Source organism: Mytilus edulis, chromosome 4 (assembly GCF_963676685.1).
Source record: "Mytilus edulis chromosome 4, xbMytEdul2.2, whole genome shotgun sequence".
Classification (NCBI taxonomy): Eukaryota; Metazoa; Mollusca; class Bivalvia; order Mytilida; family Mytilidae; genus Mytilus; species Mytilus edulis.
The window spans coordinates 48,184,195-48,196,736 of NC_092347.1; the positions used below are offsets into that span (position 1 = coordinate 48,184,195).

The following is a 12,542-nucleotide window of genomic DNA, read 5'->3' on the forward strand; positions in this document are numbered from 1 at the left end:
TCTAACCTATATACAAACGATAAACACGTATGAACTACATAAACAAACGCCAACTACTGTACATCAGATTCCTGACTAAGGACAGGTGCATTAAAGCGCTGCAGACGCATCAATAAGAAAGTTCCATGCAAATATGTTTGTTTCTTTTCATTTTGTCTTTGTAGATCTGCTCAGTTGCATACAGTTATTTGCATATTTTGTATTATTGAAAAAGTTAGACCCCATGCTGTTAGAGTAAATGAAATACACGAAGCATGCATACTATAAGTTAGCTTGCAAAAACAAAATCATAACCCCTTTACGAGATTGAAGCAACTTAGTTGTATCAGCGTGCTTCCTCCTATAAAAAAAGCTTTACGAAATCAAGTAACGCTTTTGTCGATAATCGTATAACTTAAATACTGTACTCTTAAATAAAATTTAGGGGTACTTAGTAACTTGGAACTTTAAATCAAGTATAAGAACAAACTTTTTTAAATGTAGGCCACTTTTGAACCTTTAAGTTATTGAATCAATTATTAGAACAAACGTTATAAGAGTTTCGCTGGAAACAAATACTATTTGTTCATGTCGTCAGCCACGAGGACGGATTTAGCTCGTGAAAGCTTGTTGTTTTGTAATGAGTGTGACTTGTAATACACGATAGTCTTGAAGTATATATTCTGGGTAATAACGTTGTTTATCATCTAAATAACTTGTAAAAGTATTATTTTATTTGTCTTTAATTATGATATTACTTTTACTGTTAAGTTTGATTTTGGTGGTATCTTAGAGACGTGGCTCTGTACTTATACATCCGGTCATTATGTTATTGTTCTATGGTAAATTTGTGATTCTTGCTTTTAGTTTTGCCAAAGTGTTTATTCTATAAGCCTTTTTGTGTTTCTTTTTTACATGTGACGTGGCTCTAGATCTGTACTAAAACATCCCGTTATTGTGGTAATGTGCCATGGCAATTGTTTGTTAAGATATTTAATTGTTTTATAGTTATTAAGATAATAACACAATGTTTACTGCTGTACCCCTATATTTGTCATCTTTATCTATTATGATTGTTTGTTTTGTTCACACATCGTTGTCAATATAATGGAATTTAATGAGACTGTCACACAAGTGAAATGTTGAACTAGCTATAAAACTAGGTTCAATATATAAGAAAATGCCTGTACCATGTCAGGAATATGATTGTTGATATTTCCATTTGATAAGGGACTTTCCGTGTTGAATGTTCGTCGGAGTTCATTATTTTTGTGATTTACTTTTAGCTTATTTTGTTCCTTCATTAAAGCTCTTCTTGATTTTTTAATTGCACCGGAGTTCATTCTTAAAAAATAATACAAACAGTACCATTCAAATCTGATGCTGGTATTTCATGTTCGTCCACAAACAAAGGTACTATTTTCTTTGCTAAATCAATGTACGACAATGAGGACCATGACCTGAGGGTTTCCATATCCAAAACGGGTATACTTTCCGGAACTAATATTCCCCCATCAGCAGCATAACCTGTATACAGAGCATCTTGGAAACTTAATCCAGAAACTCCTCCTCTAGTACTTTTATACTTCATTCTCACACTTTCACTTTTAATATTAGATCTGAAGAAAAATAAGAAAAACAATATTATTCTATATAAAACATGTATCCAAAAAACAATGTACACAAATGTATCTGTTCTAGATACCTTGTTTTAAATGGATCGAAATATCGCCATAACCTTAGGCAGCAACCATTTGATTTTCGGGGGGCGGGAGGCTATGGTTTAAATTAAAAGTTTGTTTCCAGTTTTTGGAGAAAAAAAATGTTTGTTACACCCTCAGCTGCCACTACATATAATGCTAAAATTGAAAGTAGCCCCCCCCCCCTCCCAGAAAATCAAATGGTTGCTGCCTTATATTTTCTTATTGCAGTTGAGATTACTATCTTGGCCCTATATTCTAAATTACCAAAGCCGTTACAATTTCTCCCATCCTTTTAACTTCTTTTAAACATTTAAATTTGGCGTGGAAGTTTTTTTTTATCAGCTCGTGAATAGACATTTAATTTAATATTTTAGGATTTCTTGTACTCATGGGAAGAAACTTTCAGGATATTCTGAGTTGAAAATCAGCTGTATTTCCATTTAAGTTCTTAGTTTATTGATTTCACTTACTAGGATAGAAAAAAGGAGGCTACGTTGTTCTGCTTCAACTGGTATAGCACCAATAAGCATATATACATCAGCTGCTGAAGTTTTTATTGGAAGGTTTTAAATCTCCTATGTATTTGCGTTTAATTCAGAGGTAGTATTTCCAGGTCGCTTGGTTGTCAGTTTGTATTGCTTCATTTCCTAGTCTGATATGGTCTGATTGACATTTTGACTTGATCCTTTCAGTCTTTATAAACGTGTTTTTGGGGATGGATATTGTACCTGTCACACTGTGTTCACAGAATATTTATATGCTATTTCAAGCATAGCTTGAATTTTTGTTTCGTCTGTTGGCATCAGCACAATATAATAATCACATAATGAACTGCCATGATATTCTAGTCCTATTGTTTGTCCTAGGGCGCTTTTCTCTTGTTATATTGACAAGTCATTAATGTAGGACTTTAAGAATGAGTGAATAGGACACCTCCTTGTCTTACTCCTTGTTATATTGGAAATCTTTTACTGGTGTTATTATTCCATTTTACTTCCGTTGATATAGTTGAATACATATTTTCCAAACATCTGCTGATACTTCATAATATAATGTATCTAGTACAGTCATATTATGTACCACATTAAAGGCCTTTTGACGGTCAAGGGTTTCTAAATATTATTAGTTACATAGTGTGCTAGTAACCTAATACGGTATATATGGGGTCAGTAAATTCCATATGGGGTGAGAGCGAAGCTCGAATCCCCATATGGAATTTACTGACCCCATATATACCGTATTACGTCACTAGCACACTATGTAACGAATTTATCTTACCGACTATCTTAACGTGTGAAATTAAGACTAGTGATTCTCTAAATGAGCAAGTCTTCAATACTGTTACATTTTGTAGCACTAAGAAAACACTTCCATTGATCCTACAAAAACTGATGCCAACAATAACGACTTGTAAGGTTTAAATGTGTTTTATGAATTTATTTCAATCTTAATCATCAATTTCTTCGTCTGTTGGAACTTTTAAGATTTTTTCTCAGTACCGTTTGTTTTTTATAAAGGGACATAACACCATTACTAACCGTGTATGAAATAAGTCCCGCCCCCTTCTTACCTAATAAGGAATATAAAGGGACGTAACTCCACTACTAACCGTGTATGAGATAAGCCCCGCCTCCCTACTAACCTAATATCAAATATACACGGTTTGCACGCGGACGCTTTTAACCAATCATAATCCTGGAAATGTATAGGAGGTAAGATAAAAGTTTTTCTTATGTTGTTTTTAATGAAGTTTGCCTTCATCCGCCTAATTTTAGACTTATAAAATTGAGAATGTAAATGGGGAATGTCATTGTGTCAAATTATACATCGAATTAGACATACACGGTCATCTCAGTATCAGGATATATGACAAACGAGACGATTTTAGTTTGAAATTATTAATTTTCCCCACCTCAGCAGCACTATACAAACTCCAGCTGCAAATGTGATACACGATTCTTATCTTTTTCGGTATTCAAGAGCTTGCAGCTTCTACTAAGTCTTTGTTAAACTTCACCAGTGTCTGATCAGAAAGTTGTCGAACTAGGGGAATGTCTCGTTCTTTTTCTAAAAAGGTTCATCGGAAGGTACCAAAACCTTATTGATACATATTCCGTATCAACTTCACAAATAATACACGATGGTCTTGAAGTATAGATTCTTGGTACTGACGTTGATAAAATATCATCTTAATAACGTGTTATAGTATTCTTTTATTCTTTTTATGATTATTACTTTTACTATTTATAGTTTGTTTGTTTTTGTGATATCCATTTTACGTGACTCTGTACTGATATAGCCCGTCATTGTGTTATTGTTCTATAATAATATTTGTATTCTTGTCTTTCATTTTTGTTAATGTGCTGTCACGCGTTTCTGTGTTTCTTCGACACATTTGACGTGGCTCTGCATCCCGTCATTGTGTTATTGTGTTATTGTAAAATAAGTGTATTCCTCCCTTTATTTTGCTAATGTGCTTTTTCTATATGCCATTTATTTTTTCTTGGATACATACGACGTGGCTCTGTACTTGTACATCCCGTCATTGTGTTATTTTGCTTTGGTAAAATTTTGTATTCTTTAATTTTTGATAATGCGCTTTGTCTAAATATGCCGTTTTGTGCTTCTATGTTACATATTTGTTTGTTTTTACAGTGATTCGGATTATAATACAATGTTGACTGCGGAACCCCTTTTTGGACATTTTTTAGAAAATGGTGTATAATTTCAAATTTTAAGATATCAGGTATTGTCCCTGTCAGCATGATATTGATAAAGAGATTGAAATCTCAAACATGCGGCAGGGTTAAACATTTTTATTTTTTTTTTATAGATCTCAACCATCCCCCTAAACTTCTAGCCAATATGGAAAAAACAAACACACAGCAGTACGCACAGTACAACTCAGTTAAAAAGAAGTCCGAGTCCGATGTCAGAATAGGTAACAAAAGAAAATAAACAAAATTACAAAAGTACATAAATAGCAAAAGACTACTAGCAGTTACTGACATGCGAGCTCCAGACCTCAATTTAACTGATTGAAAGATTATTTCTTCAACATATGAATATCAAGCACAATCTCTCCCGTTAGGGGGTAAGTATTATACCATCATAAAAGATATGAGAAGAACAAAACCGTGGCATTCCAACAACTTGTTTTAGAATACATGTGTTTAATTTCGATGCAAAGACCCTATAAGTGAATCAATATTAAAGCCAAAATATGCAATCTTTAATGACCTGACAACAGTATCGTAACTATATCCCTTCTTAATAAGTTTGTTTAAGAGGTTTTGTTAGCTTTCGAGGTGAATACTGACATTTTTGTGCTTTGTAAAGAATACAACCATAAAAGATTAGATGTGGAAGACCTGAACGTAGAAGATGTCTGCATGTTGAGTTATATTTACGAATGATGTCTTTGTACCGATGATACAATTGAGTTTTGACTAGTTTGTGATATCGAAAACCCTGGTGTAAATTTTTTTCAGTAATACATAAATTTCTCTCGCTAAAATTTAATACGTTGTTACATACAAGAGCGAATCGTACAAGTTGAGATATATAAACACCATAAGGTGGTGACAACGGAACGTAAACATCTAAAAAAAATGGATAATTAACGATAGGAAATGAAAAATCACCTCTTTTATCATAATTTTTTGTATTAAGCTTCCCGTTAAAGGGGCACTAGCTGTCAAATTCATGGTCACCGATTTGACTAAAATTCTCATATTTGATTTATAACAATGCAAAACATTTATCCAAACTATCAAAAGTCTAAAATAAACAGTTTACAGAGCATGGGGTAGATAATATATAGGTTCGTTTCGTGTGTATTTTAGTCCAGACGCCATCTAATTAACTACCGATTTGACCTCAGATGACTATATAAGCGATGTAAACATAAATAAAGATATGAATAGACTAAACCAACACGTGCAATTGGATTTTTATAGGTCTGTTTGATTTTATTTTATAGATTAAAAATAGATGTTTCTCATTGTTTTTAACCGTATAAGAATGATTTTATGTGCATTGAATTAGTAATAAAATGATTTACCATAGTTTCACTTTCATTGTTGACATTTTTTCTTTAAATAACCAGTACACGTACGATGCATGCGTTGCGGTCGACTCATTCACTTGCAAGTGAATAATTAATTATCAATGTTTCTTAGCGTAATTTGACAAAATTGAACCTTTTTGGCTGCAAAAAGCGAATTGTTATTTCACTATTTGACTTTCATTATTGATTAAACAGAAAAAAAATCAAACTTTGGATTTTTTTATATATCTCGTAGCTAGTGCTCCTTTAATGATATAGATATCAAGATCGAGGAAAGGAAAGGGCAGTGGTCATTGTATGTTTTAGTTCAACAGGATACATTTCTTTAGTATACATACTGAAGTTGTCATTATTTAGAGCCAATATATCATCCAAATATTTTGTTTCAGATGTTGTTTCGCTGGGTCTTTGCTGATTTTAGTCACAAATTGTAACTCATAACATTACAAAAACAGGTCCGCAATAAGTGGTGCACAGTTAGTACTCATTGGAATTCCGATAACTTGACGATATACGGAATCTCTAAAAGCGAACAAAAATATCATCTTATAAAAATTCAAGGGCAGATATAGTTTCAAAGCATGTCCAATTTACATAGTTCGTTTGTTTGTTGCAACTTAAAAATGACTTAACAGAGTTTGATGCATATATTTCCTAATTTCTATTTGCTTTTTATTAAAAAAAATTTTTGCTATTTTTTTTTCTCTTTTTATTCGTGCAGTATAGAGACAGAAAGTAGTGTCCATTTAAAACAGGAGATTCGCGTACAATTTGTTTGGGCTGGATTTTATACATTTTTCAGCTATCTGTACCATTATATACTATACATTGTAGATGAATAAAAAATCTATAATTGCATGTGCCTTACAATGATCAACGACCTTTCTAAGTCTAGATAATCCACCTTTTAAAATTTTATTACATTCTACTTTCATTCTCGGCAAGCTTAAATAAGTGATTTTTTCTAGACTCATGGATGTTGGATGTGTACGGATTGATAATTTAGTCTTAGATGCATGATTTTTTTATTAGTTGTTAGTGGCTTTGAACTATCTGTCAGTTAACTGCGAGTACTCTCAGATCTGTGCCTTGTGTCTTTTTGTTGTCGGGATGTACAAGTACCCGGCCACGGTATATTTGTCCATGTGATGAGTTGAGCCTTTTTCAAATTATTTTTATAGTCCGTTCTTATGTTGTACTGTTAAACCACTGTCCCAGGTTAGGGGGAGGGTTGGAGTCCCACTAACATGTTTAACCCCGCCACATTATGTATGTATGTGCCTGTCCCAAGTCAGGAGCCTGTAATTCAGTTGTTGTCGTTTGTTTATGTGTTACATATTTGTTTCTCGTTCATTATTTTATATAAATAAGGCCGTTTGTTTTCTCGTTTGAATTGTTTTACATTGTCATTTCTGGGCCTTTTATAGCTGACTATGTGGTATGGGCTTTGCTCATTGTTGAGGGCCGTACGGTGACCTATATCTGTTAATTTCTGTGTCATTTTGGTCTCTTGTGGACGGTTGTCTCATTGGCAATCATACCACATCTTCTTTTTTATATCTTAAAGATCGTTGTTCAAAGTTAGGCATATGAAATTAACCCCTCCTCAAGTTTTGCGCTATATTTTTAATATCAAGTTTACTAGGTGGAAAAAGAAGCCTTTTATTTCTGAATCACAACTTAATTATGACCGTAAGTGCCAGATAAAACTTTTGTATTCAGCTTTTTGGAAAATGTATAGTATGAAATAGAAGGCTCGATTCTAAACGAATTTTGTAAAATAAATCATTGTAAATAACGGGAACTGTAAATAATCTACAAGTAACTAAAATTAGTACACCGTTTTAATATACGTGTGTTTACTTTTTAACTGAATGGCACTCAAATGTAATAATAAAAAAAAACTGCGCGCAAACGTGATGTGTATATATATGATAGAACATTGTATCAAGGGTGATGACCTTGAATTTACTTTATGATATATCGATTCCAGTCTTTTTATTTAATGAATTTCAACTCCCAGAATATATGCATGAATTAAAAAAAAAAAAAATCCATGAAAAAAGAGGTTCCTATACAGTATCGTTGAGTGCAACGACACGGGAACTGTTTGGGTATTAAGCGCATCATAATAGAGAAAACCTCATCATAATAGAAAAAATACCTCATCATAATAAAGAAAAATCTCATCATAATAGAGAAAAACCTCATCATAATAAAGAAAGCATATATTTTATGATAGTATGGTACTAAACCCCTAACGGGAGGGATTGTGCCTGATATTCATATGATGAAGACATAAGCTTTCAATCAGTTTAATTGAGGTCTGGAGCTGGCATGTCAGTTAACTGCTAGTAGTCTGTTGTTATTTATGTATTATTGTCATTTTATTTATTTTCTTTTGTTACATCTTTTAACATCGGACTCGGACTTCTCTTGAATGTGCGTATTGTTATGCGTTTACTTTTCTACATTGGCTAGAGGTATAGGGGAGGGTTGAGATATCATAAGCATGTTTAACCCCGCCGAAATTTTGCGCCTGTCCCAAGTCAGGAGCCTCTGGCCTTTGTTAGTCTTGTATGATTGTTAATTTTAGTTTCTTGTGTATAATTCGGAGTTTAGTATGACGTCCATTATCACTGTACTAGTATACATATTTTTAGGGGCCACCTGAAGGACACCTACGGGTGCGGGAATTCTCGCTACATTGAAGACCTATTGGTGGCCTTCGACTGTTGTCTGCTCTATGATCGGGTTGCCGCTTTAACACATTCCCCATTTCCTTTCTCAATTTTAAAAACCTCATCCTGATAAGGAATGAAGTACCATAAGGCTGTTACGGCGTTCCATAATTCAATTTGATATTAAACGAAGTTTGTAAAATAAATTATCGTAAATAACGGAAACTGAAAATAATCTACAAGTGATTAACTAAAATTAGTACATTTTTTAATATACGTGTGTTTACTTTTAAACTGAATTGCACTCAAATGTTATAAAAACTAAAAACTGCGCGCAAACGTGATGTGTATACATTTGATAGAACATTATATGAAGGGTGATGACCTTGAATGTACTTTATGATACAACACTTTTATTTAATTAATAGTTGTCATTTTATGTGAAGTGAATACTTAAAGTAACTGTTAGTTCAAACTACACACATGTAATACTTTGAGGGAAAATACATCATAAGAAATTACCTTCATAAGTGTAGGACGTCCTGAATATTAACTCCAAACTTATTTTAGTCAATGGACGGTGTTTATTTGTTTAATTTGTAAGTGTATTATCAACAAAGTCATACGTGCAGCAAAGTCCGGGTTTTAACAACACCTGTCAGGCGATTGATCTAGTATATTTGATTATATTTAGTCTTTCCACCTTTAGTATGCTTGCAAACATATTATTATAAATTTATGATTGACAGAAATAAACAGTGTGTATCATGGTGGTTTTAAATAGGTGATCATAATAAAGAATTATACACCGGGAAAAACCCATATAACATAACTGTATAAGACAGGGTTCAGGGAAAGATGTTTACAGACTAACTATTGAATAATTCAATTTATAAGCCCTTATTTTAGTTTGTATATATGTGCAGGATAAAGAAATAATCTTTGTGATATATATATAGACAACAAACATCACAGTTACGAAATTTATCATGTTTAGCACACGCTGACTAAAGCTTTTCCCGCATACACCACTGTCACGAGATTTATCATGTTTAGCACATACTGACTAAAGCTTTTTATACTGCAATCAGCTATTTTACTATACAGATAAAGCTAGCTTTATACGTCAATGACCTCAACTCACCTATAAGCCCCGCCTACTTAAAACGTCGATCACGTCACAACCATGACAACGTGTAGTAACAATGGTTAAACTTTTATGAATTTAAACCTGTTATGTCTTCAAATTAGTAATTTACATACCATGTTAATCAAATGTTATTTATTAAATTCATTTTCCCTTTCTAATTCCTTAAATTGTCAATGCTTACCGCCTAGACTACGCTCATAGGGAAATACCCCAAAATGGTACCCCAAGGGGGAAATTCCAAACACTTTTTTTTTAATAATATTTGTTTCATATTTTAATTTTTTTTAAATCTTTTTTTTATCGATTTCAGTATAAAAACAATATACGTATAGTGTCTATATTAGTACACTGACTCTATTGCTATTTCTTTACCTTTTTCGTCTCTTGATTTTCTTGACTTGTACCAGTTAAAATCGCAAGGTTATATTTATTTTGGATGTACAAGTATGCAGCCACGTTCAATTACTTAACATTTGAGAAAATTTATTATTATTATTATTATTTAAACACGATCAAACTGCTATTTTTTTCGCATGTTTAAATACGTATAACCGGGAGTTTTCCGTGTTATAGTAATTCAAAGACGGAATACCAATACTTTAAACTTTATTAGCAAGGTCCGGACAGTACCAGACCTACGACATAAACTAACCACAAAATAACATATAAAAGCATATATAAAAACAGTTACTATATATAATATATATATATATAGAAAAGGATTAGTGTCCAACGGATTAACTTGTCATTGTCAGAGTGATTTCCATCACGACAAACATATATTTAACAATAGAATTAATTAAACACAAAGAGACGTAAGAGGTTAGATAAACGGATTAACAAATTGTAACTTTAGCACTTAAAATATGTTGTCTGAACTGGGTTTATTTATAATTCCCAATTGTCCAAATCTTCCTGGTTATAATCGCCACTACTCCACCTAAACTCGGTCTCCGAGTTTGCCGATTTGAATCTTTTTGACTCGGATATTTTCGTGGGTAACCTCCTCGTCGTGTTTTTTGATGCGAGTTGTTTGGATAGTACCATACCTACGACATAAACTACGATAGTTTGAACGTTAACTTTTATTTTGATTTTCGGCGACTGAAAGTTCAGAAAGCAAATCTTGATATTCACGTATATCGTTAATATGTTGTACTTTTAGTCGCTGAATTTCGTCCTGAAAGAGGGACGAAAGATACCAAAGGGACAGTCAAACTCATAAATCTAAAATAAACTGACAACGCCATGGCTTAAAATGAAAAAGACAACAGAAAACCAATAGTACACATGACACAACATAGAAAACTAAAGAATAAACAACACGAACCCCACCAAAAACTAAGGGTGATCTCAGGTGCTCCGGAAGGGTAAGCAGATCCTGTTCCACATGTGGCACCCGTCGTGTTGCGTATGTGATAACAAATCCGGTAAATAGTCTAATTCGGTAGGTCTAAGTGTTATGATGAAATGGCAGTCGTGCATCTCTTTACTTTTAAATCCATGGTTAAACGGTATCTTGTGTTAGTTAAATTATTGTTTTCCTTATTTTACCGCACGATTTCCTTTTCAAAATTTTTAGTTCTACTTGTATGCGTTCGATCTTCTGAATTATCCGGCCATGTTCTAAACGTTCCAAATTTAATTTGTCCAAATTGTTCCTTAACATCACATTATCTTTCACTACGATATCCAATTTAGAATTTTCAGACTTAAGCACAGCAATTTCTTTGATGAAGTTTCGGTTAGACAATTTTAACTTGATGTGCTGTTTCGCGGATTCTTCTTGTATGGAGCATGTAAAAGCAGAGAGTTCCTTATCCTCAAGTCCTTGAAATGGAAATTGAGACATTTGTTTCTTCTCAATAAACTTCTTCATTCGTTCAGTCTCTCTGAATTTTTGATTTCGATTTCTTCTTCAGTTTGGGGTGTTCACATGGCTTAACGTGAAAATTGCACATACGGGCAAATAGCCATGATGTCAGCACTTGTAACAATAAGCGTTAGCTGCATAACACCGATGGTAGGTGAACACGTTCAATGTCTTACCGTAATATTTGCACAGAAAGTCCAAACAGGTATCTTCTTTTGTGATTGGAAACGGATGTCCATTTCTGCAAGGCTGGTAAATCAAGGTTTCTTCCATTCTGTTCCTTCTGGAGGTATGCATATACTAGTTTGGGTGAACTAGCTCAAAATCGTGCCGCGGGTACCTCCACCAATATATAACAGGGAGTTCTCCGTGTTATAGTAATTCAAAGACGGAATATCAATACTTTAAACTATTAGCAAGGTCCGGACAGTACCAAACCTAAGACATAAACTGACCACAAAATAACATACAAAAGCATATATAAAAACAGTTACTATAGAAAAGGATTCGTGTCCAACGGATTAACGTGTCATTGTCAGAGTTATTTCCATCACGACAAACATATATTTAACGATAGAATTAATTAAACACAAAGAAACGTAAAAGGTTAGATAAACGGATAAACAAATTGTAATTTTAGCACTTAAAATATGCTGTCTGATCTGACTTCCTTTCTTAATTTAGTTATTTATAATTCCCAATTGTCCAAATCTTTCTGGTTAAATACCCAGCCTCTTATCTTGTTACTTTACTGTTGTCAAATTTGAAATATTATACCAGCTTAGAATGGTCAGTGCTTTTTACCATGCAATCCAGTCAATATGTTGTAACATCTTAACTGTCTTCACCCTTGAAATATTAGAATTGTACCAGGTCATATTGCACATTACTATTTTTATTTGAAGCATCTATGCAATCTCTGTTGAATGTAGCCATATAATCTAAGTCATTTTTGAAATTTTATTATAGTACAAGCGTCTTTGTGTTCGGTCCACCAAGGTCTTAAAGCCAACAAGACCAGTGTTTTCCATTTAATGTTGCCTCTGAGGCAAATGTAAAAAAAAAACGAATAAAAGAAATGACCACC

The 12,542-nt window shown here is 33.2% G+C and overlaps 1 protein-coding gene across 1 annotated transcript in view; it reads right to left on the reverse strand.

The window, feature by feature from the left end:
- LOC139519851 (threonine synthase-like 2) overlaps positions 1-9,075 on the reverse strand; it is a 37,415-nt gene extending 28,340 nt beyond the window's left edge. Inside the window, exons 1-2 of the mRNA XM_071312128.1 lie at positions 8,955-9,075; positions 1,348-1,598 (exon numbers count right to left, since the gene is read on the reverse strand). Coding sequence (XP_071168229.1) covers positions 1,348-1,570 — 223 coding nt within the window. The 5' untranslated portion in view covers positions 1,571-1,598; positions 8,955-9,075. The remainder of the gene's footprint in view (positions 1-1,347; positions 1,599-8,954) is intronic.
- Positions 9,076-12,542: the final 3,467 nt, after the last annotated feature.